The sequence below is a fragment of the Pleurodeles waltl genome, chromosome 10 (assembly GCF_031143425.1).
Source record: "Pleurodeles waltl isolate 20211129_DDA chromosome 10, aPleWal1.hap1.20221129, whole genome shotgun sequence".
In the NCBI taxonomy this organism is placed as follows: Eukaryota; Metazoa; Chordata; class Amphibia; order Caudata; family Salamandridae; genus Pleurodeles; species Pleurodeles waltl.
The window spans coordinates 160,723,693-160,745,136 of record NC_090449.1 but is presented as its reverse complement, the minus strand read 5'-3'; the positions used below and the strand labels follow the sequence as shown (position 1 = coordinate 160,745,136).

The following is a 21,444-nucleotide window of genomic DNA, read 5'->3' as shown; positions in this document are numbered from 1 at the left end:
ATAAGTCTGTATACAGTATGACAGCACTGAAAATAGACCCGAATACTGGGAGCTGGGCTGGTATTAAGCTTAATTATTTTTAAGAGCTGTAATTCCTACAATCACTTTGTAAATTCCAGGTACAAAACAGGGTTTTATAGGCTACTCAGATGTGCCCTTTTACAAGTTATGAATATTTCACTTGAAATGTATATTTTGAAGTGACAATCATCTTGAAGAAGCTGCTATGTATATTTGAACAGATGTGTGCTCTGTATGATGACAACCTGAACACTTACATGAAGATCATAATATTAGACTGAAATACAGGAAATCTGTGGCGTTTTGGATTAAAGAGGCATGTAGTCAATAACCACTAGAGTTTACAGAGCTCCAGATATGGACTACAGATTACATAATGGCTGAAAAGGCTCATATCAACCTCAACCAATTATCATGCATGATACATACATAATCCTGACCAGTGGGACACATCACCTGGATGCGCAAGTGGTAGTCTGACTTCTCATGTGTATAACATCATTATCTATGTAGGCCTGCCTCCCAGCCCACATCTTGACATATTTGCATTTACAGCCCCATGCCCCTGACCCAGGGATCTCCAAAGCCATACAAGGATCCTACACCCTTGCCCACCTCTACATTGGTGGAGAGAGCCTGCTTTACCAGTTACTTGCAGTTTTCCTCTTAGATACCAACAGGCTTCTATTCAAGAAAGCTATCCTTTTTCAATTTTCGTCCGTAATATGAAGAATAGCAATATTCAGGTTAAGGTCCAACAGCCAACCCAACACAACATGCTGCATTCTTTATTGGACCAGTGTAATGGGAGGTGCACTAGTCACATTTTGTAGTGTCACTCACAACTACAGTTCAGTGCCCTGCAATTATAAGTTACCCAGATTTCAGTTGTTTTTTTATCCAGCATGCCATTGGCGTGCTACATTGTTAGGTGGTTAAGAAGAGTAGTCCTTTTAGTATATAAATCAGACAAAAGTATCTCAACCACCGACGCTTGAATTGAGGAAAAATACTTGCAATGTTTGGTTCAGAATGTTTAAGAGTGATCAGGATAAGCGGATGAATAATTGTTGAATCCAACATCTAGTTATGCCTTTTGGTTAGCCGTTATTATCGGATGACTGTAAGTTCATGTTTATCCAGCAGCTTCCTCAAAATATTACTCCACTGCTTATCCTAGGGACTCGTTTTCTAGGGGATTTTCTAAATGCTGCGTAATGTATAGAGGAAACAAACAGTGAACTGCAGCGAGCACAATATTAACACTTATGGTACTCATTTCGGCCAACTGCAAAGAATTATTTTTTTTTAAAAAGATTTTTTTTCCCCACAAAGGGATTCAATATAATAAGCTATTTTAGTATCCCACTGCACCAAATGCTCTATTCTCTTTCGCTATTTGGTTGCTATAAGTGTTCAACATCAACAGTTGCAGGGTAATACACTTTAGAAAAAGATGACTGTATTTTCTTCTTAGCCACGAGCCTGACAACAAACAATAAAAAAGGAATAAAACACACAAAACAATTATTCTTTATTTCTTTTTGTTTCTTTGCAGAAAATAAATAAGAGTGCATATTCCATATGCTGGTCTACAAAAGCACCGAACAAATATTCACATACGGGGTACAACCCTATTTTTGGCTCTTAAAATGCAGATATACAGCGAACTTGTAATTCATTCAAGCTCCTTCATTTAAATTGAAAGATTTTTTTTTTTTTTTTAGCAGAGTGCGTTAGGAAAAGGAATGTTTTGCTTAAAGATGAACTCAACAGAAAGAAAAAAACATTTCAACTATATATGGCGACCTCCCCTGCTTTGGTCTATCTTAAAGCCTAGATACGTTTAAAATGCAGCTTAAAAATAACCAGATCAAAGACAGGAAGTGGCCATTCTAGGCATGCCATCCATACTGCAAAAAGAGTGACTCAGCAAATATTCAAAGTTAATATTTAAAAAAATGACCTCACCCAGGACGGACTGCAGAGGATGAATTGATGAATTATGCTTTCAACAGGACTGCACCCAGGACTGAATTTAAAGCATGGATCGGCTATACTGTTGATGTGACCGCACTCAGGACTGAATGTAGAGGATGGATCAAGCTAGGCTTTCACTACCGTATATGGCTCTGAAAATATGTTTTGGGGTACAACTGCCCTTTATGGGAGCAACTCTGATTTAGTGCATTCATCTCAATAGTGCATCTAAACTAAAAGCAAATAAGAATTACTCTTTTGTGTGACATTAGTTTTTGTCCAAAAAATTGCAATAATGAAAAAAATATGCTCTGTGGTATCTAATTCAATTGGAAAAAAGTTCTAGTCTGAAGGAAAAAAAAAAAAAAAAAAAAAAAGATGGTGTTTTGTGAAATATTAAGGTAAGCATGATACTTCAGATACCTCGTACTCTTCCAGTTTGGCCCTTGGTATATTCTTTAAAAAACGACATAATAAATAGTCAATCATCCATTCCTATATTCCTAAAAAGGTAAGACATGGACTCCCCGTTGTGAATCCGGCGGATTGCTTCTGACAGAATCATGCTGATATCCACCGTCTTAATTTTGGGGCACTGCAGCTTCTGTATTTCATGTGGGATTGTGTTGGTGACCACCACCTGTTCAGAGAAGCAGAAAAGTCTGTTACAAGCGACCATAAGCAATTCAACTGCACGATCCTCTCTTTATAGGTTGTATCCTTAATCATTTGTTAAATGATGTACTGTAAACCTTAAGGTTGGGGTAAAATAGGGGCTATGGTTAGGATACAACAAAGCAAGTGAAAAAGTTGGCCAAGGTCCTTCCCAGTCCAGTTTATCGTCTAAAGGAAAACCCGTAATAAGAGTTTTACACAAACAACATCTTAAAACAAAGGAACAGAAAGAAGTGAAAATTTAATGAGTTATTAGAAAAGAAAAGCATGCTTAATTTTTTTGACTTGGCCTGAGGGTTTTTAACCTGTGTGTGGAGAGGTTTCTTCTACTTTTATCCAATGCAGAAGTGCAGCAAGTTGGCTCCTACAAAGAGGAGCAAGTTCTCCACACTTTCTCCATGCCTAGCTTTGTATTCTTCATTAGCTGACTGAGTAAATGCAGGTCAGTGCTCGTTCCAACCATCCACCACAAATATGAACACACACACAAAAAAATGCAAGTTTAATTGGCAAAAGTTAGTCTCCACTACACAGCCATCGTTAGGCAGTGTATGAATGTTCTTTTCATCCACAGAAGATGTAGCAGTCTCAGCGCTGAGGAAAGGCAGCGGAAACAAATATAAGAATCCATTCAGTGGCGATCCACAAACTCACAAAAAAATATTATTTGGTGAGGATTATTACGAATGAAGAATTTTAAAAGTGTGTTGATGACCATGTATGTAATAGCTTTAATAGGATCTCCATGTTGTATTCCTAAAATACTTTAAACAAACTTGATTTTTATTGGTTTTGTAGATAAACAGTGGGAGGAGACCCCCGTACTAAGACTTAAGGCCACCATTATGGATAGGACCCAACTAATACAACTGAATTTTAAAACCATGACATATCACTTCTGCAATGTTTCACAAGACGGACCCCATAAAATCTCAGAACTGTCCTTAGTGTCAGGAGGCAGGTCCTACATACTTCCATATGAGATGGAAAAAGATCACTTGTATAAGCATACTGGGCAAAGGTGGTGGACTCGTACCAGGAGGGATACGACTAGAACTGCAAAATACCTCAAAAATGTGCATGATGGGTATGGGGGTAAGCAGGTTCAAGAATAAAACAAAGCTTAAGTTTGTTCACGTTCCACTACTGCTGGCACACAGGCGAATTGATATACACTGTATGGGTCCAAATGCCACCAAAGTAGACATCTGGAGAAAGGCTTTAGGAACGTGGTATGTAGCAGAACAGAGTTTAATGACAATATCACATCAAGCTGAGAAACGTGAAGTAGATCTGGTTTTGTGGCTAATGCTCACTAAAAGGGTTACAGTTTCCATCGGACGAGTGCCCTCCTTGAGAGGTACATGGATTTTAGTGTAAAGAATTCAATCGTGACATTTCAAGGCTCACAACTGGTGTTCAGACACAGATGTGTAATTTGCCCTGATAAAGTGATCTGTCCCACAATGGTACAGAATTGATAATGGCTGTACATGCAATCTCTGTGCAATTTGCCTTCCTCCCTAGGGCATGTAGAGGTTATTAGTTTGTTATGCTGGGAAAGGATAAGTTACTTACCTGTAAATCCTAGTTCTCTTCCAGAGGAATCCTCATTAAAGTCATAAGCAGTGAATTTTCCCACTCATGTGGGGGACCCCAGAGCATATATGAACACACATGTATATATATATATATATACTAAATGTATATGTAAGTATAAAATTGTGTTCAGAATTTTAGTACATATATATATTATATACATGTGTCTATGTAATCATGCAGTCTATATTGACAAACAGGCCAAAAATGACATTTTTTGTAAAGTGTTTCTTTAATATAACACTTCAACCAGAGTTAAACCATTTCTGTAAAGCAGAAAAGAGAGCATACAATGCATTAGCAATCTTCTATAGAAAGAAAAACTGCAATGAAAAGACAAAGCCATTATTAGCCAAAAGGCTGCATCCAAATTAACACAGCAGAACAAAAAACTGGCACCGGGCCTTTAAGGCCTTCAGAACATCCAGTATCCCACCATGCCTCAGAGGTGAGAGTGGGGTGACAGAAGATTAAACTGCTGTACATCTAGAATTTCATCTGGGGAGGCAGACAGGTTGCTTATGACTTTAATGAGGATTACCCTGGTTGACATATCTAAGATTTACAGGTAAGTAACTTATCCTTCTCTTCCAAGGGATCCTCATCAATAGTCATAAGCACTGAATAGTTTAGCAAGCCCGTCCCACACCCCTGTGGAAGAAGAAGAGGAAGCACAAGCAGTTGACTCGCTCTATTTAAATAGATTTCTTAAAGAGGCCTGATCCACCTGAGTGGGTATCTTAGCATCTGAAGCTAGACAATAATGCCTTGTAAAAGAATGTACCGATTTCCATGTTGCAGCTTTGCAGATTTCGGAGATGGGGACATTCTTCAGAAGGGCTGTCGTTGCCGCCTTGCCCCATTTCGAATGGGTTTTGGGTCTGGCAGTCAATTGTTTGTTAGCCAATGGGTAAGTAAATATGATACATGAGACTATCCATCTGAAAATGGTTTGCTTTGAGGCAGCTTTGCCCGTTCTCATGGGGCCACAGTTTATAAACAACTGATCAGACTGTCTGATATCTTTCGTCTTATCAAGATACAATTTTAGCACTATTTTTAGAGCCAAGGAATGCAAAGTTCTTTCTGCTGATGTAGATGGTTTAGGAAAGAATATAGAGAGATGGTCTGGCTATTATGGAAATCAGACACTACTTTAGGTAAGAAAAAAACAGGATGGGTCCTCATACCCACCCTGTTACCATGAAATACTGTGTAGGGCTCTTTAGACTAGATAGCTTGAATTTCAGACTCTTCAGGCTGAAGTAATGGCAACAAGAAAAGCTGTCTTCCATGTAAGATGCTGCAAAGAAGCTTTGTGTATAGGCTCAAAGGGGGGTGGGGGGGGACCCATGAGCTTAGACAAGCCACATTCACTTCCCATGGAAGGGAAGGTGTACAAAATGGTGGGAAAAGTTTCCTTAAGCCCTCTAGAAATTTTTTACCACAGGCATTGTAAAAAATGATGCTTGAGAGGGTGATTTTTTGATAAGCAGTAATGCTGAAAAATGTACCTTAGTCAATGAAAACTGCAAACCTGATTTTGTTAGGTGAAGGAGGTAGGGTAGTATGACATCCTCCTGCCCTAGAAATGGATTGGAGCCATTATGGATACACCACATGTAGAATCATTTCCACTTCAATGAATAAGAATGCTGTGTTGAAGGTCTTTTAGACTCCTTTAGGATGTTCATGCATTCCTGCGTGAGACCTAGATGACCATACTACAGGAATTCAGGAGCCATGCTTTCAAGCTCAGTGACAGAAGGTTGGGAGTAAATACCTTCCCCTCTAGCTTGTAGAGAGGGGTCCCGTCTGCATGGAAGCCTCCTGTGAGATTATTTCTGATAGGTTTAGGAGATCCCTGTACCACCACTGATTGGGCTATTCTGGGGCTATTAGTATCATTCTGGTTTTGGCCCTGTAGAATTTGTTCATAACTGGGAATTAGGGGAGTGGGTGGAAAAAGGTAGAGAAATGTCTCTGACCTGTCTATCAACAGGGCATTCCCCTCTGTCCCTGGTCGGTAAAACCTGGATGCAAAGCTTTGGCATTTTGTTGTTGTTTTCGTCATCAAACAGGTCTGCCTGTGGACACCCCCATCCTTGAAAAATGTTTCTTACGACGTCATCGTGAAGCATCCAGTCATGTGTGTCTGAAAGGCTACGGTCCAGAGAGTCGTATGTGTGTTCTGGACTCCTGGGAGGTGAATAGTTGTGATCGACAACCTCCTTGCTATTAGCCAATGCCAGATGATCTGCACCTCTCGAGATAGGAGGTGCGATTGTGTGCTCCCTTGCTTGTGCAGATAGTACATTGTGGTCGTGTTGTCTGTTTGGACTAAGAGAGAGCGGTCCTTGATGGATGAATAAAAGGACTTGAGGGCTAGATGAACTGGCCGCAACTCTAGCAGGTTGATGTAGTATTGCTGCTCTTTTTCTGATCACAGGCCCTGAGCTTGGAGGGAGCCCATGTGAGCCCCCCAGCCCTGAAGTGATGCATCAGTTACAAGAGTTTGAGTAGGGGCTCCTATTAACAGATGCTGTCAGTGAGTCCACCAGCATAGTGAGTTTTTTGCCGGGGACAGAATTAATATGTCATCCCATTTGTCTGCAAACTGACTCCACTGATCTTCCAGATTCTCTGGGAGAGGTCTCATGTGTAACATGGCATTCATAACAATGAAAATGCAGGAGGCCATGGAACCCAGGAGTGAGGCTGTCTGGCCGTTGGTTGCAGAGTGTGAAGGTGCTATTGATAATAGTGTCTTCTCCAAAGGATCCACTTTTGCGAGACTTGTATTCAATTTTGCTCCTAAGTAATGGAGCCTCTGGGTTGGAGTCTGTATCGAATTTTATTGATTTACTTGAAGACCAAGATTTCTGAAGGTATTCAAGCTGATGTTGAGATGTTGCATCATCTGAATTGAAGAGCTTCTTTCAGTAACCAATCGTTGAGGTACAGGTAAATGAAGATATTTTTCCTCCTCAGGTGTGCTGCTAAAACCGCTAAACACTTGGAAAAAGTGCCAGGGTCTGACTTTAGACTGAAGGGTAGTACCCTGTACTGGTAGAGGTGGGATGAAACTACAAAGCTTAGGAATTTGCAGTGTTTCTCTGCCACTAGGGTGTGAAAATAGCCACCCTTCAGATCTATGGTGCACAACCAGTCCCCGTGATGGGAGTTCGGGGAAGATTTGATGGAGGGCAAGCATTCAGAATTTTTCTTTGCAAATGTACTTGTTGAGATGTCTTAGATCTGAAATGGGCCTGAAATCTCTGTTTGGGACTTTTTTACGCACCACGAAATAGCAGAACACCACCCCCTTTCCTCTCTGCGAAGGTGGCACTTCTTTGATGGCTCTTTTTTGTAGCAGAGTGAGTACTTTGTTTTGCAGGAGAATTTATTGATGACAAGAGTGAGGAGGGGGAGATTTGAAGAGTAGAGAATACCCATTTTCGACAATATTTAGAACCCATTTGTCTTTGGTTATAGAGTTCCACTCGCATATATAATTTGTAATACTTCCCCCCACTGCAGTGGGTGACAGGATTAGGGGAAGCAAGTCCTCATTGTTTCCCTGAACTTTGAGCTGCAGACTGATTTTGTCTGTCTGTTCCTCGGTCGCTTGTTTGTTCCCAGGACTGATAGAAGGGTCTTCCTTGTCTTTGTTGCTGCCTTGGGGCCCAGTGAGGGGTTTGAACCCTCTGCTGATATGAGCGCCTGTCGTAAGGTCTATGTCTTCTGCTGTGTTCTTTGCGCTTTTCTAGACCTACAGCTTTGAGTGTGTCCACTTCAGACTTCATTTTGGCCACCTCTTCGTCCGTGTGGGACCCAGATAGAGAGTTGCAGGTGAATGGGAGATTCATAATGTGATGTTGTGGCTCTGGCTTGAGGCCTGTTAGGCGGAGCCAAGATGATTGTCTTGCACATATACCAAGAGCATACGCATGTGCAGCTGATCTGAGGAGTCTATAAGGAGTCTATAACCACGCTTATTACTTGATTGGCTACTAGGCCTCCTTCTTGTAGGATTTCTTGGAAATCCTGTCTGGGTTTTTTGTCGACAAATCTGGATTGTGAATCCCAGAGAGATCTGTCATATTTTCCTAAAAGTGCAGATGCACTTGATACTTTCATAAAGGAAGCAGAGATGCCACACATTTTTCTTCCCAATGAGTCTAGATGTTTGCTTTCCTTATATGGAGGTACTGTTGATGAGGAAGCACCTGAATGGGGTTTTCTGGCTGCAGCTAGAATGACTGAGTCCGGAGGAGGATCAGATCTGAGAAATAATGGGTCCTGACCTGGGGCCTTATCTTTCTTTAGAATTCTTGCCGGTGCAACACGTAAGATTGCTGGTGTGAGGAACGTATTCATTACTGGTCGTAAAAGTCCTGGAACCAGAGGAAGGAGCTGCCTTGAAGAAGAGCAATGGTGCAGCACTTCAAATATTACTGGTGACGACGCTGTAGGTTCAGGGATATCCATTTTAAGTTTGAGCTCCTCTGACCAACATTTCATTGAAGGTGTTAATATCATCCACTGGCGAGACCCTTGCCGGAGTAGTGTCTATGAAAGTGGGTGAATAGTTTTTAATAGATGACGAAGAAGCAGTAGACCAGGAAGGTGATCTGTGTCATTGGTGATGAGATTGAGAGCTTGGAGATCTCCTGGAAGAGAAATGTGATCTTGCTTTGAATGTCTGAGGCGTTATACTCCTTGTGTGTGACCGAAGAGTCCTGTGTCTTTTTTGTGGTGCAGAGTGACCTACGGATAACGGTGCTGTCACATGCCAGGTTTGAGGTGTTGGTGATAGTGCCCTTGGAAGGGATCTTGTGGGAGAATGCATCTGAGAGTATTGTGAGTCCAGAGATTGATGCACTTGTTAAGACTCTACAGCCATCTTGGTGACAGATTAATAGGTGAGACTTGACCTCCTGAATGGGAGGAAGCTCTCGAGGATGCCAGAGACGACCCACTACTTTGTATGGTTGTTGCAGGATCAGTCTTTGAGCCACTGACATTGTTAAAAAACCAGTAAGTGGAGTTGTCTTTGTTGCTGGAGGATGTGTTGATGTCGAACGACACCGTGGAGAACGTGAACGGTCTTGTTTCGACATCAACGTTTTTTTTTTTTACGTTGATCCAATAGGTGAGGTGTATCTCAACATCGAACGATGGTGCAATGTCGTCGGCGGAGAATGCAAACGCCCATATCTCAGCGGCGAATGATGTCTTGACGTCGAATGTGATGCAACAGGTGGTGTGTGTCTCAACGTCGAACGGTGCCTGGTTGCCGTTGACAGAGAAACAAATATGTGCCTTGATATCAAGTTGTGCTGGAACATCACTGAGGTCGTGGTCTTCGACGGTAATTGTCTCTATGTCGATGGGTCATGATGCATCATTGATGGAGTATCAACAAGGCGGTGCTGACTCGACATTGAGCAGTGGGTGACCGCTGACAGAGACTTATCCTTTGAAGACGAATGGCATGTGGCTTTCGACGATATGCCTCTTGACGTTGAGTGTGTCGCCGTTGACGGAGATGTGCTTCTTGACATCAGCTGATGATGTTGATGCGACCACGACGGAACTGATATCGATGCTGACGGTGAACAAATAGATATTTTCCTACCTGCTGAGGTAGGTTTTGCTCGCCGTTTGTCCATTGCACTTATTTTCCTGAGACCTCCTTATGAAGAAAAGTGGTTGGCGAATCCTTTCCCTGTCTTTCAAGGATCTATTTGAAAGATTCTAACAATGACTGCAGGTCTCAGGACAGTGACTTTCAGGCAGAAACCGTCTGCAGACTGAGTGTGGGTCAGTCTGAGCCTTCTTTTTGCCACAAGCAGGGCATTTGACAAAAAGGGATGGCATTTTGCAAGAAAATAATTAAAATTCCTGTCAGAAAAAATATATAATTTTACTCAGAAAGTGAAAAGACATTGAGTAAACTCTTGAAAGTTTAGTATAAGCAGAGATTTTCTAGTAAAAAAAAAAAAAAAAACTCAAAAAATGAAAGCTCAGTGCTCCTTGATCCTAACAGAAGGAGCCAGAAAAAAGGACTGACCTAAATGTGACCCAACTGTCACCTCACTCTCACCTCTGAGGCATGGTGAGATGCTGGAGGTTCTCAAGGCCTTAAAAGCACGGTCCCAGTTTTTTGTTCTGCTCTGTTAACTTGGATGCAGTCTACTGGCTAATAATGCCTTTGTCTTTTCACTGCAGTTTTTCTCTATAGAAGATTGCTAATGCATTTTATGGCTCTCTTTTCTGCCTTAAAGAAATGTTTTAACTCAGGTTGAAGTATTTTATTAAAGAGAAACTTTACAAAAATAGGGCATTTTTAGCTTAATTGTCAACATAGACTACATGATTACATAGATACATGTATATTATTATTACATATAGATGTACTAAAATTCTGAACTCAATTTTATGCTTACATATACATTTAATGTATATACGTGTGTTTATATATCCTCCAGGGTCCCTGCACGTGGGAGGGACTATTCAGTGCTTATGACTATTGATGAGGATCCTCTGAAAGAAAATGTGCAGAAAATAGGATAATGAATTGTTAAATTAAAATAGTTGTAAAACGATTTTGATTCTTTTTACGATTAATCACATTGAATCACTTTTTATTTATATTCAAATTTTTACCTTTAGTGCTTTATTTTCATTCCTTTTACATTAAACTATTTTGTTTAAACCAGAATACGCCTTTCATCGCTAGTGCCTGGCAAAGTAGTTTCAACATCCTTAAGGACATGGGGTGGTTGCTTTAAACCAATGGTACACTTTACATGGACTCCATCTGAACCATTACAGTCTTAGTGAACCTGAGCTCTATCAGTAGCTTATAGATACTGACCTGACACACAAGTAATACTGCAAGCTCCTCACCTCTCAGCTTTACAAATAACTGATGCCACCTCAGTCCAATCGACGTTTAATCATGATAGGTGGAGTAAGAGAATGACAATGCCTAACAGTGCCGTCTTTGAGCCATAAACCCGAAGCATTACTGATTATCACCCTACCTTACCATCTTTCTTAAAAGTTGGTGTTTGTGAATTAATTCATTAGAAATAGTTTGCACTTAAAGGGGAACAGGCATATAGCCATATACTCAACTGTGCCTCAGCTCCACACTGCACCACAGAAGCATTTGTCTAACATGCTTGACTCATCCCATCCCCACTGACTATCTAGAGTCACTGACTGAAATTGGCTAAAATATTTGTCCAAGGATACCGACCTCCAAGTGGCATGGATCTCATGTAACAACTGTGCCCACCTCTTAGAAGAACAACTTGGTATCGACATCTATCAGCTCTTTGGGGGTGACTAGCCAACATGAGACTAACTAGACATTTATTTCTGATGGATACAACTACCTGTGGATTCCTCACCTTATGAATTCGATCCCTGCGCCAACATCCGACGGAAAGTCTTCTTCCTAGCTGTCTACGTCGACGAGGACGTCATAATGGCACGGCTCCACGTGACTCCGTCTGCGTCAGCGTGCCAATAAGAGGTCCCCGTCGGCGTACTAACGTCAGTTTTTCCTTTTTCCGTGCATTCAACTTCAACGGTTTTCTTCCTGGCCTGTTGGTTACTGTAGCGATCTTGTGAAGTTACAGTGTCGCCGCCGAAGAAGTCCGGTTTTAAGCCGTGTAGGGAATGCGGGGGTCGGATGTCAGTGACCGACCCCCATTCGGATTGTATTTGGTGCTTGAGCTCTGAGCATGATGTGGAAGGCTGTTCTTCGTGCCAGAGCATGAATCCGAAAGCTCTGAAGGAACGAGAAGCGAAGCTCTTCTTGGCCAAGGCAAAGAAGAAGGAACACAAGAAGGTTTCTTCCCATGCTTCTCCCAAAAAACATAAGAAGCGGCGTCATCATGACTCTCGGCGCCGTCATGACTCTCGGCGCTGTTCGGAGCGGAGCCGATCGAGGAGTCGTTCGAGGTCTCATTCGTCACAGCACCAGAAGATGTGGGAGATGAGTCCTACGGGCACGCCTCAGCCGGAGAGTCCGAGGTGGTCACCGGCGCCTTCAGTCTATGAGGTCACTCAAGATAGTCCTCGTTTCTCACCGGCGCAGAGGGATCCCCAGACGTCTACACAGCAGTACCCAGCGTTCCCGACTCCAGGGACGGATCCGGCTGCATTTTTGAATGCGATGTATGCTGTTTCAAGCCATGGCCCCTGCTGGTGCACCGGCGGGTCCCACAGGGCCATTGGCATTCAATTTGGGCTCGCCGGCGTCGTACAGGGCTGCTCCATTCATGCCCTTCAGAGCCTGGTGGTCCGGCGCCGGGGGTTTCCCCTGGCAGGAGTCCTTCGCCTGGGATTGTGGATCCGTCGGTTTCTCGTCCGACTCCTTCTCCGCGCCATCTTTAGTGGCCTCATCCAGACCGGCTCCATCTCCTTCTGCACATTCGGCGTCGAGGAGGTCATCGGCCGACTTCGGGTCGGCGCCGGTTGAATCCGGGGGTCTTCCGGAACCAACTAGAGGTTTGAGGTAATCGGCGTCGATGGAGTCCTTGTCGACGCCGGCTTTGGAGACCCATTTAAGATCTCGGAGGAAGGCGTTGAGGCTTTTGGAGGAAGAGGAGTACAGAAGGCTTGAGGAAGGTGAGATAGAGCCTTCTGATGATTTTCCAGGACTTGCCACTGCAAGTGGCTTGGATACTTCCCCGGAGTGGGACATTGCTTCTCCGGGGGAGTTTACTGAGGAGGCCTCCTCTTTCCATGCTGTGGTGAGGAAGGCAGCTGACTATCTAGATTTGCCTTTGTCCTCGGCGGAAGTCAAGACTAACTTGCTCACGGAGGTTCTTCATCCTTCTTCCTCCAGTGCTGACCCCTTGTTGCCTTTTAATGAGGCGTTGACTGAGCCTATTATGGACTTGTGGAGAAAGCCGGTGACATCTCCTGCAGTGAACAGGGCAGTGGTGAGAAGGCATAGGAGTGCCGCAGGAGATCCTTCATTCCTATCTCGTCCCCCGACTCCGGAGAGTTTGGTGGTTCAGGCATCATGTTCTGCGAAATCTGCCCCTGGTACATTCCCTGGTGTTCCAACAGACAGAGAATCCAAGAGGATGGAGCAATCCTCGAAGAAAATCTTCTCTTCTTGTAGTATGGCCCTGAAAGCTACCAATTCCACTTGTGTGCTAGGCAGATACATTCATGCCCTGATGGACTCTGCGAAGGAGATGGCAAAAGATCTGCCACAGGAAGTGCGGAAATCTTTTGGGGCCCTTTTCTTGGACGCGCAAGCAGCTGCACAGCAGATTATTCAATCTGGCCTGGATACTACGGATTCTATAGCCAGGGCCATGGGAACATCGGTGGCTACGAGAAGGCATGCCTGGCTAAGGTCTTCGGGTTTCTCGTCGGATGTACAGTCCACATTAATGGACCTTCCTTTTGATGGGGAAAAGCTGTTTGGGGACAAGGCAGATTCTGTCCTTGAACGGTTTAAGAACTGTCGGGCTACAGCTAAGTACCTGGGTTTGCAGACCCCTTCTGCTACTATGTACAGGCCTTTTCGTAGGTTTCGAGGGTTTGCTAGAGGCTCTGCCTTTCGTAGGTCTCACTCGTATGCCCAACAACCTGCCAACCCGCCCTATCGTGCCTTAAGGGGGCGAGGTAGGGGCAGGGCTAGAGGTCCAGCCCAGCAGCTCTCTTCTTCTTCTTCATCCTCCTAGGGTGGACAGCAGCAGAAGCAGCCCTAGTTTTCCCCACTTTATCAGTCAAACTTCTCCTGTAGGAGGAAGGTTGAGTCTTTTTCTGCAGCAATGGAGGTCAATTACAACAGACTTGTGGGTGCTAGGAGTTGTGGAAAAGGGCTATGCTCTCCCCTTTCAGGAGTTTCCTCCTTCCTTCCCTCCCCGTCCCTCCTTTTGTTCAGAAGAACATCTTCTGTTGTTGCAACAGGAGGTTGTAGTCATGTTGGCAAAGGGCGCTATAGAGTTGGTACCTTTGCAGGAAAGGGGTCAGGGGTGTTATTCAAGGTATTTCCTGATTCCCAAGGTGGATGGTCGTCTAAGGCCGATCCTAGACTTGAGGATTTTGAATTTGTTCCTCAAGCAGGAAAAATTCAAAATGCTGACCCTAGCGCAGGTGCTATTGGCGTTGAACGAAGGAGACTGGATGGTGTCTGTCGATTTGCAGGACACGTACTTTCATGTTCCCATAGTCAAGTCGCACAGGAAGTATCTCTGTTTTGTGGTCGGATCGCAGCATTACCAGTTTGCGGTCCTCCCGTTTGGTCTTACTTCAGCACCCCGGGTCTTCACAAAGGTGATGGCAGTTGTTGCAGCACATCTCAGAAAGAGGGAGGTAGCGGTTTTTCCCTACCTGGACGATTGGTTGATCAAAGCCAAGTCTCCAGAGATTGTGTTGTCTCATCTGCGAATGACAACGCAGTTGTTGTTCGATCTGGGTTTTTCAGTGAACGTACCCAAATCTCACCTGGAGCCCTCTCAACGCCTCCTGTTCATAGGGGCAGTTTTGGACACGACAAGGTTTCGGGCCTACCCCCCGCCTCACCGGGTGCAGGACATTCAGGCACTGATTCCTTTGTTTCGAAGAAGAGCGGCAGAGTTCCAGTCCTCAAAGTCTTACGCCTGCTAGGTCTGTTTGCTTCTTGCATTCTGTTGGTCACTCACGCTCGCTGGCATATGAGGGCTCTTCAGTGGTGTCTCCGCAGACAGTGGTTCCAGCACAAAGGGGATCTCAGGGATTCAATAAAGATCTCCAGGGACGCTGTAGCGGATCTTCATTGGTGGTCAGTGGACGGCAACTTTTCCCAAGGGAAACCGTTTTCACTACCACCTCCGGTGGCCACAGTGATATCGGATGCTTCCACTCTAGGGTGGGGAGCTCATCTGGGGGACCTGGAGATCAAGGGTCGTTGGTCTCCAGTGGAACAGATGTTGCATTTCAATCTGTTGGAATTCCGGGCTGTACGTTTGGCGCTCAAGGCCTTCCTCCCTTCCCTTCGCGGTCAGTCAGTTCAGATCCTAACGGACAACACTACCGCGATGTGGTATATAAACAAGCAAGGAGGAGTGGGGTCGTATCTTCTTTGCCGAGAAGCCCTACGACTCTGGTCCTGGGCTCAGGACCATCAGATTTGCTTGATAGCAAATCATTTGGCCGGAGTGTTGAATGTACGTGCGGACGTTCTCAGTCGTCACTTCTCATTAGATCACGAGTGGCGTCTCCATCCGGATGTAGTCCTCCACATCTTCGAGATGTGGGGTACTCCTCAGGTGGATTTATTTGCCACTCGGGAGAACGTGCATTGCCCGTTATTCGGCAGTATCCGATGCAAGGGGCATTGGGGGATGCGTTTCAGATGTCCTGGAATGGCCAGTTACTTTACGCGTTTCCCCCCATACCCTTGATTCCTCGGGTTTTGAGGAAGGTTCGTCAAGACCGGGCCCAAATCATATTGGTGGCACCGGACTGGCCGAGAAGGGTATGGTATACAGACCTACTTCAACTCTCTCAGTGCCCTCCGCTCCGTCGCCCACTCAGGGCAGATCTCCTCTCTCAATCGCAGGGACAGGTTCTACACCCCCACCTCCAGAGCCTGCACCTTCATGCCTGGAGATTGAACGGGGCAACCTGAGTTCTTTTTCTCTCCCACCGGATGTAGTGGATGTTATACTATTGTCCAGGCGACACTCCACTAAGTCTATTTATGCCGGAAGGTGGGCAAAATTTGTGTTGTGGTGTGGAGAGAACCAAAAAGATCCTTTAAAGGCCCATCTTTCAGATGTACTTTTGTTTGTTCTCAGTTTGGCGAAGAAAGGCTGTGCTATAGCTACAGTTAAGGGTTATTTGGCAGCCCTGTCGGCGTTTCTTTGCCTTCCGGATAAGCCATCTTTATTCAAGTCTCCCATTGTACATAGGTTCCTTAAGGGTTTGGTGAATAGATTTCCTCCTACTCCTTTTCACATGCCTCAGTGGGACTTAAATCTTGTTTTAACATTTTTAATGGGTTCGCCTTTCGAGCCCATGCATTCATGTTCATTGAGATATTTAGCCTTCAAGACTGTTTTCTTGATCGCGATTACTTCTGCTAGAAGGATTGGTGAGCTTCAGGCGCTCTCCGCTAAGCCTCCTTTCCCTGTGTTTTTCACTGATAAAGTGGTTCTAAAAACCAGGGCTGCTTTTCTGCCGAAAGTGGTCACCCCTTTTCATTTAGGGCAGAATATCACTCTTCCTGCTTTTTACCCTCCTCCCCACCCGTCTAAAGAAGAAGAGAGACTCCATAGGTTGGATCCTAGGAGGGCCCTGAGTTTTTATCTCGAAAGAACTAAAAAGACTTTCGTTTGGATGAGCAACTATTTGTTGGGCATGCTGGTCAACAGAAAGGCAGAGCTGTACAGAAAAGGACACTCTCCAGGTGGGTCATCTTGTGTATCAAGATCTGTTACTCTCTGGCAAAAAAGGCCCCTCCTGAAGGTATCAGGGCCCACTCTACTAGAGCTAAGTCTGCATCCTCGGCTCTGGCGAGGGGAATTCCATTGGTAGACATATGTAAAGCGGCAACTTGGGCGTCCCTCCATACTTTCGTGAAACATTACTGTTTAGACTCCGAGATGAGGAGGGACGGTCACTTTGCTCGCTCGGTATTGCAAGATTTCTTAGTGTAATCAGGTGGGCACCCACCACCGAGTGCGGTACTGCTTGGGACTCTATTCATAAGGTGAGGAATCCACAGGTAGTTGTATCCATCAGAAGAACAAGTTACTTACCTTCGGTAACGCTTTTTCTGGTGGATACACTGACTACCTGTGGATTCCTCACGGTCCCTCCCGCCTCCCCGTTGCCTACCTGGTTACAGTTTTATCTTGCAGTATTTAGCTTTATATTTATATAAATGAAAGCGTATATATACATATGTATGTATATTTATATGTATATAGTGATATTTCTCTATTTATTTTGTATATTTATGTATCCCAGCTTTCAAGAAGAATGGATTATTTAAATGATCAAGGTTTGTGTGTGTGTATATCTTTCTATATTATTTATAAATTTTCATGGTCGGTTTACTCCTATTTGCCTTAAAGGCATGAAAAAAAGTGAGGTGAAACTGACGTTAGTACGCCGACGGGGACCTCTTATTGGCACGCTGACGTCAGACGGAGTCAAGTGGAGCCGTGCCATTATGACGTCCTCGTCGACGTAGACAGCTAGGAAGAAGACTTTCCGTCGGATGCTGGCACAGGGATCTAATTCATAAGGTGAGGAATCCACAGGTAGTCAGTGTATCCACCAGAAAAAGCATTACCGAAGGTAAGTAACTTGTTCATTAATTCTCTTTGCCTAAATGCCACTCAATGACGTTCCTGACATACGAGACACAGAGTTGAGCCTACGATATCACTGACTTCGGCTCAGACCTACTGGCTTTCAGAGGCAAACATCTAGTATGGCTCATTACACTAGTACTGACCTGCTATGAGCAATTCTGCCATAGCCATTCATGCTTCGAGAAGGAGCCTAAAAGGTGAATAGCATGTGCCGTTTTCCAATCCACAATTGTAAAACATAGACCAAAGTGTGATTTGCAGCAATATCAGGTGGATGTGTTGTGGGTAAGACATGGGATTCAACGCGATTGGGAAAAACACATTTTAACATCCAAATCATGCACAGAAACCGAACACAATGCTAAACTAATTAATTTTAACATCTAACTGAAAAGGTATAACTTTATTTTGCACCATCGTTGCACCCACAAGCTGATTTTGCCCCTCTTATCAGGCTGGGAAGAAGTAGTTCACTCCCTAGATCTCTGGCTTCTGACGTATGCAGGCCTTGAGCCTGTTGAAAAGTACAAGCAGCAGATGGCCCTGCAATGTTTTCTGAATGAAGAGAAGGGTGATGAAGGCTTTTTTGTGCTCTAGGGCAACAAAGTTGTTTCTATTCTTATTTTTTGTATCTATTCATATACATGAGAACCAAAGAGAAAAGCCCTAGAAAGGGGAAAATACTCAAAGGCCTGATAACACCTTGACTGTGAATGCCTCTGAAGCATCAGATTAAGAACCGCTTACCATGCTGTAAGTGCTGCAAAAGCTGCAGAGGAGCTCTTTAGCAAACTAAAAATATCCTGCATGTAAAAAAACAGGGGTTTTAACCTCAGGCAAGAATTGGAGGTGAAGCTTTTTGAGTGGTTAAAGATGCTTCTCCCCTACCTCAACAATGCAATAAATAGCATATTGTACTCTGCACATCTGTGTATATGGTTTACCCATGGTATTTGTTCAAGTCCATTTGTTTTAACGAAGTATTTAACCAAAATACAAGGAATTTAAGTTGAGCCGTATGGTAAAATCTCAATGGAACAACCCTGTGTAAAGTATTAGAGAGTCCTGTGAGACTATAAAAGTGCCCTTTCTCCTGACAATTTTGCTGTCCTGTGGTAGTAAACTCTATTGCATTGTAACAGCAAGCGTGTGAATTTAGTAGTACAGTTGTTCTAAATAAAATGTGTTGTTGGACTACAATTATTTTTCATGGTGCATGTGTGTATATTTTGTGTGTGCACAGCATGTGTATATGTGTTTCTGAAGTTTGTGTGTAGCTTGTGTGTTTGTTTTTAAATACATTTTTTGGATTACATGACTTGCGCAGACAACTTAGCCTGCCAGGCCTTCCACAATAACTCTGCCAAGGATTGGTGCAGTCAAAATCCACTTCCTATAAGGTTTATCAAAGGGGGTAAACAACGATTTTCCCATCACCCATCAGCACCCTGCACTCTCCTCAACCCGTCCATACCTACTTAATGGCAGCTGCAACATGGATGTGCAGCAGGTGCTCCTCTGGTGAACCAAATGCAAGCCTATTGGCACCCATCCGGCCTGGACTGGGCTCAGGACCAAGCTCCCTGGTCCGATCACTGAACAGCGATACTCTGCAGTACTCCTTAGCTCGCTAGACCCTGGATGCTGTTCCCCCAATTGCTGCTGCTGTGCCACACCTCACACCACGGTAGGAGCTTTCATCTGCATCTACTGATGGCTCTCCAACACCCACACAAATATTAACTCCCTCAACACCCCTCCCAACACACATGCCAAACAAACACCAACAAAGCCTTCACCCACATCCTACACCATACACCACAGCAAATCCACACATCAACACTTATTCGCATGCATGCTTCTCAACATAGGATCAATCAGCAAACATGCAACCAAAATATGGGACTTGCTGAGAAGCGACGCACCTGACATCCTCTTTATCACAGAGACCTGGCTGAACACCTCATTGGCTCCCGACATCGCCACGGCAGTCCCAGCGGGCTACAAGATTTCTCAACAGGACCTCCATCACAAGCCAGGAGGAAAGCTCACTATTATCTACACCGAAGCCATCAAATGCACAACATCCAAAGAGAACACCACACCATTCATTGTTCAACTGCACTTCAAGATGCAAATCTCAGAAAACTTCAGCCTGAACGGAACTCTCACCTACCAACCACCAGAACCACGAACCACCATTCCCAACCTCATTACCCACTTTGTTGCTCGGCTCACCATCTACTCCAGAGTCTACATTCTGCTTGGTGACCTCAGTTTTCATCTGGAAAACTGAAACAACCCTGCCCGCGGCACTCCTCGAAAGCTTGAGAACCATCAGACTCACCCAACTCATTCCAGAACCAACACACACACATACACACACACACACACTGAACCCCGACTTCACTACAAGTGACAGCACCAAATACAAAAAATCCACCACACCGCTCATATGGACCAACCACTCCACCATCCACATCCAAATCAATACCCCTACCAGGTTAAGCATTCCAAGCAACCAGCTGGGGCAAAATCACAGAAATAGACTGGCTCAGTATCCTCAGCACAGATAGACCCAGCTCCACTGACAACCTCAAGAAGGACATCAACAACTGGATCAAGAACTGTGCAGGATTCCTCGCACCCATCAAAACTCAACAATCATAATTGAGCATACAAGCAGGCCAGCTGGTACACAGAAGACGTCTGAGACACCAAATGGCACTAATGAGTTAGAAAAGAAAGAAGAACAGAACTACCTAAAAGGTTGCACTCGGATGCTATCTCCAGCAAACAAGTGACACCAAGAAAAAGCACTAATGCACACCATCGAAGGAAGCTATCAGCTGCCAACAACATCGCTGCCTACCAGCAAATCTGCCACATCCTATAACTTCTTCCACGGCAAAATCTCAAACATCTACTGCAACTTTGCACACCAACCCAACCCTAGAGAATTTAGTGCTAACTTACCTGTCCCCAACCAGGATGGCCACCTGATCGAGTGAAGAACCCTCACCAGAAACTACACAGTGCAATCATGTAGACCGTCCACTCAAGGACTCTAACAGACCCGTGCCTCACATTTACAACCCAGGAACATCACCAATCAGCACCACTCTGACCAACATTGTCAAAACCTCCATCACGTCCACCAATTTGCAGGATTAATGGAAACTATCAAAAATCAATTACTTGCTCAGGAAGCCCACAGCCAACCCGAATTAACTGAGCAACTTCCAAACCAACTACCTGTCAGGATTCAGAAAGAACCACAGCACCGAAAAAGCACAAATCACAGCCACTGATGACATCATAATCATCCTGAACTGAGGAGAAACAGCAGCCATCAATCTGCTCAACCTCACTGAAGCTTTTGACGCTGCTGTCCATAACACCCTCATCAGAACCCTCCATGAGATTGCCATACAAGGATCTAGTTTCAAATGAATCTGTTCCTTCCTCATGAGAAGAACCCAAATGGCCAACTGCTACCAAGAAACTGATATGCAGATGCCCACAGGGCTCGTTCTTCAGCCCCACCCTTTTTTACATATACATGACACCGCTGGCCAACATTGTCTAATCACAACACATCACCGTCATCGCCTAGGACACCCAACTCATCCTCTCCCACACTGACAAAATAACCACTAACACAGCCAACTTCACTAACTGCATGATCATGGTAGCAGACTAGATGTGAACCAACTGCCTGTAGCTCAACTCTGACAAGACAGAAGTACTGTCCCAGAAGTTATCCATCATGCACAAAATCATGCGTAGAAATTCAGTGGTTATAGTTAAGAGTTACTTCAAG

The 21,444-nt window shown here is 44.3% G+C and overlaps 1 protein-coding gene across 1 annotated transcript in view; it reads right to left on the bottom strand.

The window, feature by feature from the left end:
* Positions 1–1,531: 1,531 nt before the first annotated feature.
* The window catches only part of PRPSAP2 (phosphoribosyl pyrophosphate synthetase associated protein 2), a 262,142-nt gene continuing 242,229 nt past the window's right edge, over positions 1,532–21,444 (bottom strand). Inside the window, exon 11 of the mRNA XM_069210108.1 lies at positions 1,532–2,641. Within this exon, the coding sequence (XP_069066209.1) occupies positions 2,483–2,641 (159 nt within the window). The 3' untranslated portion in view covers positions 1,532–2,482. The remainder of the gene's footprint in view (positions 2,642–21,444) is intronic.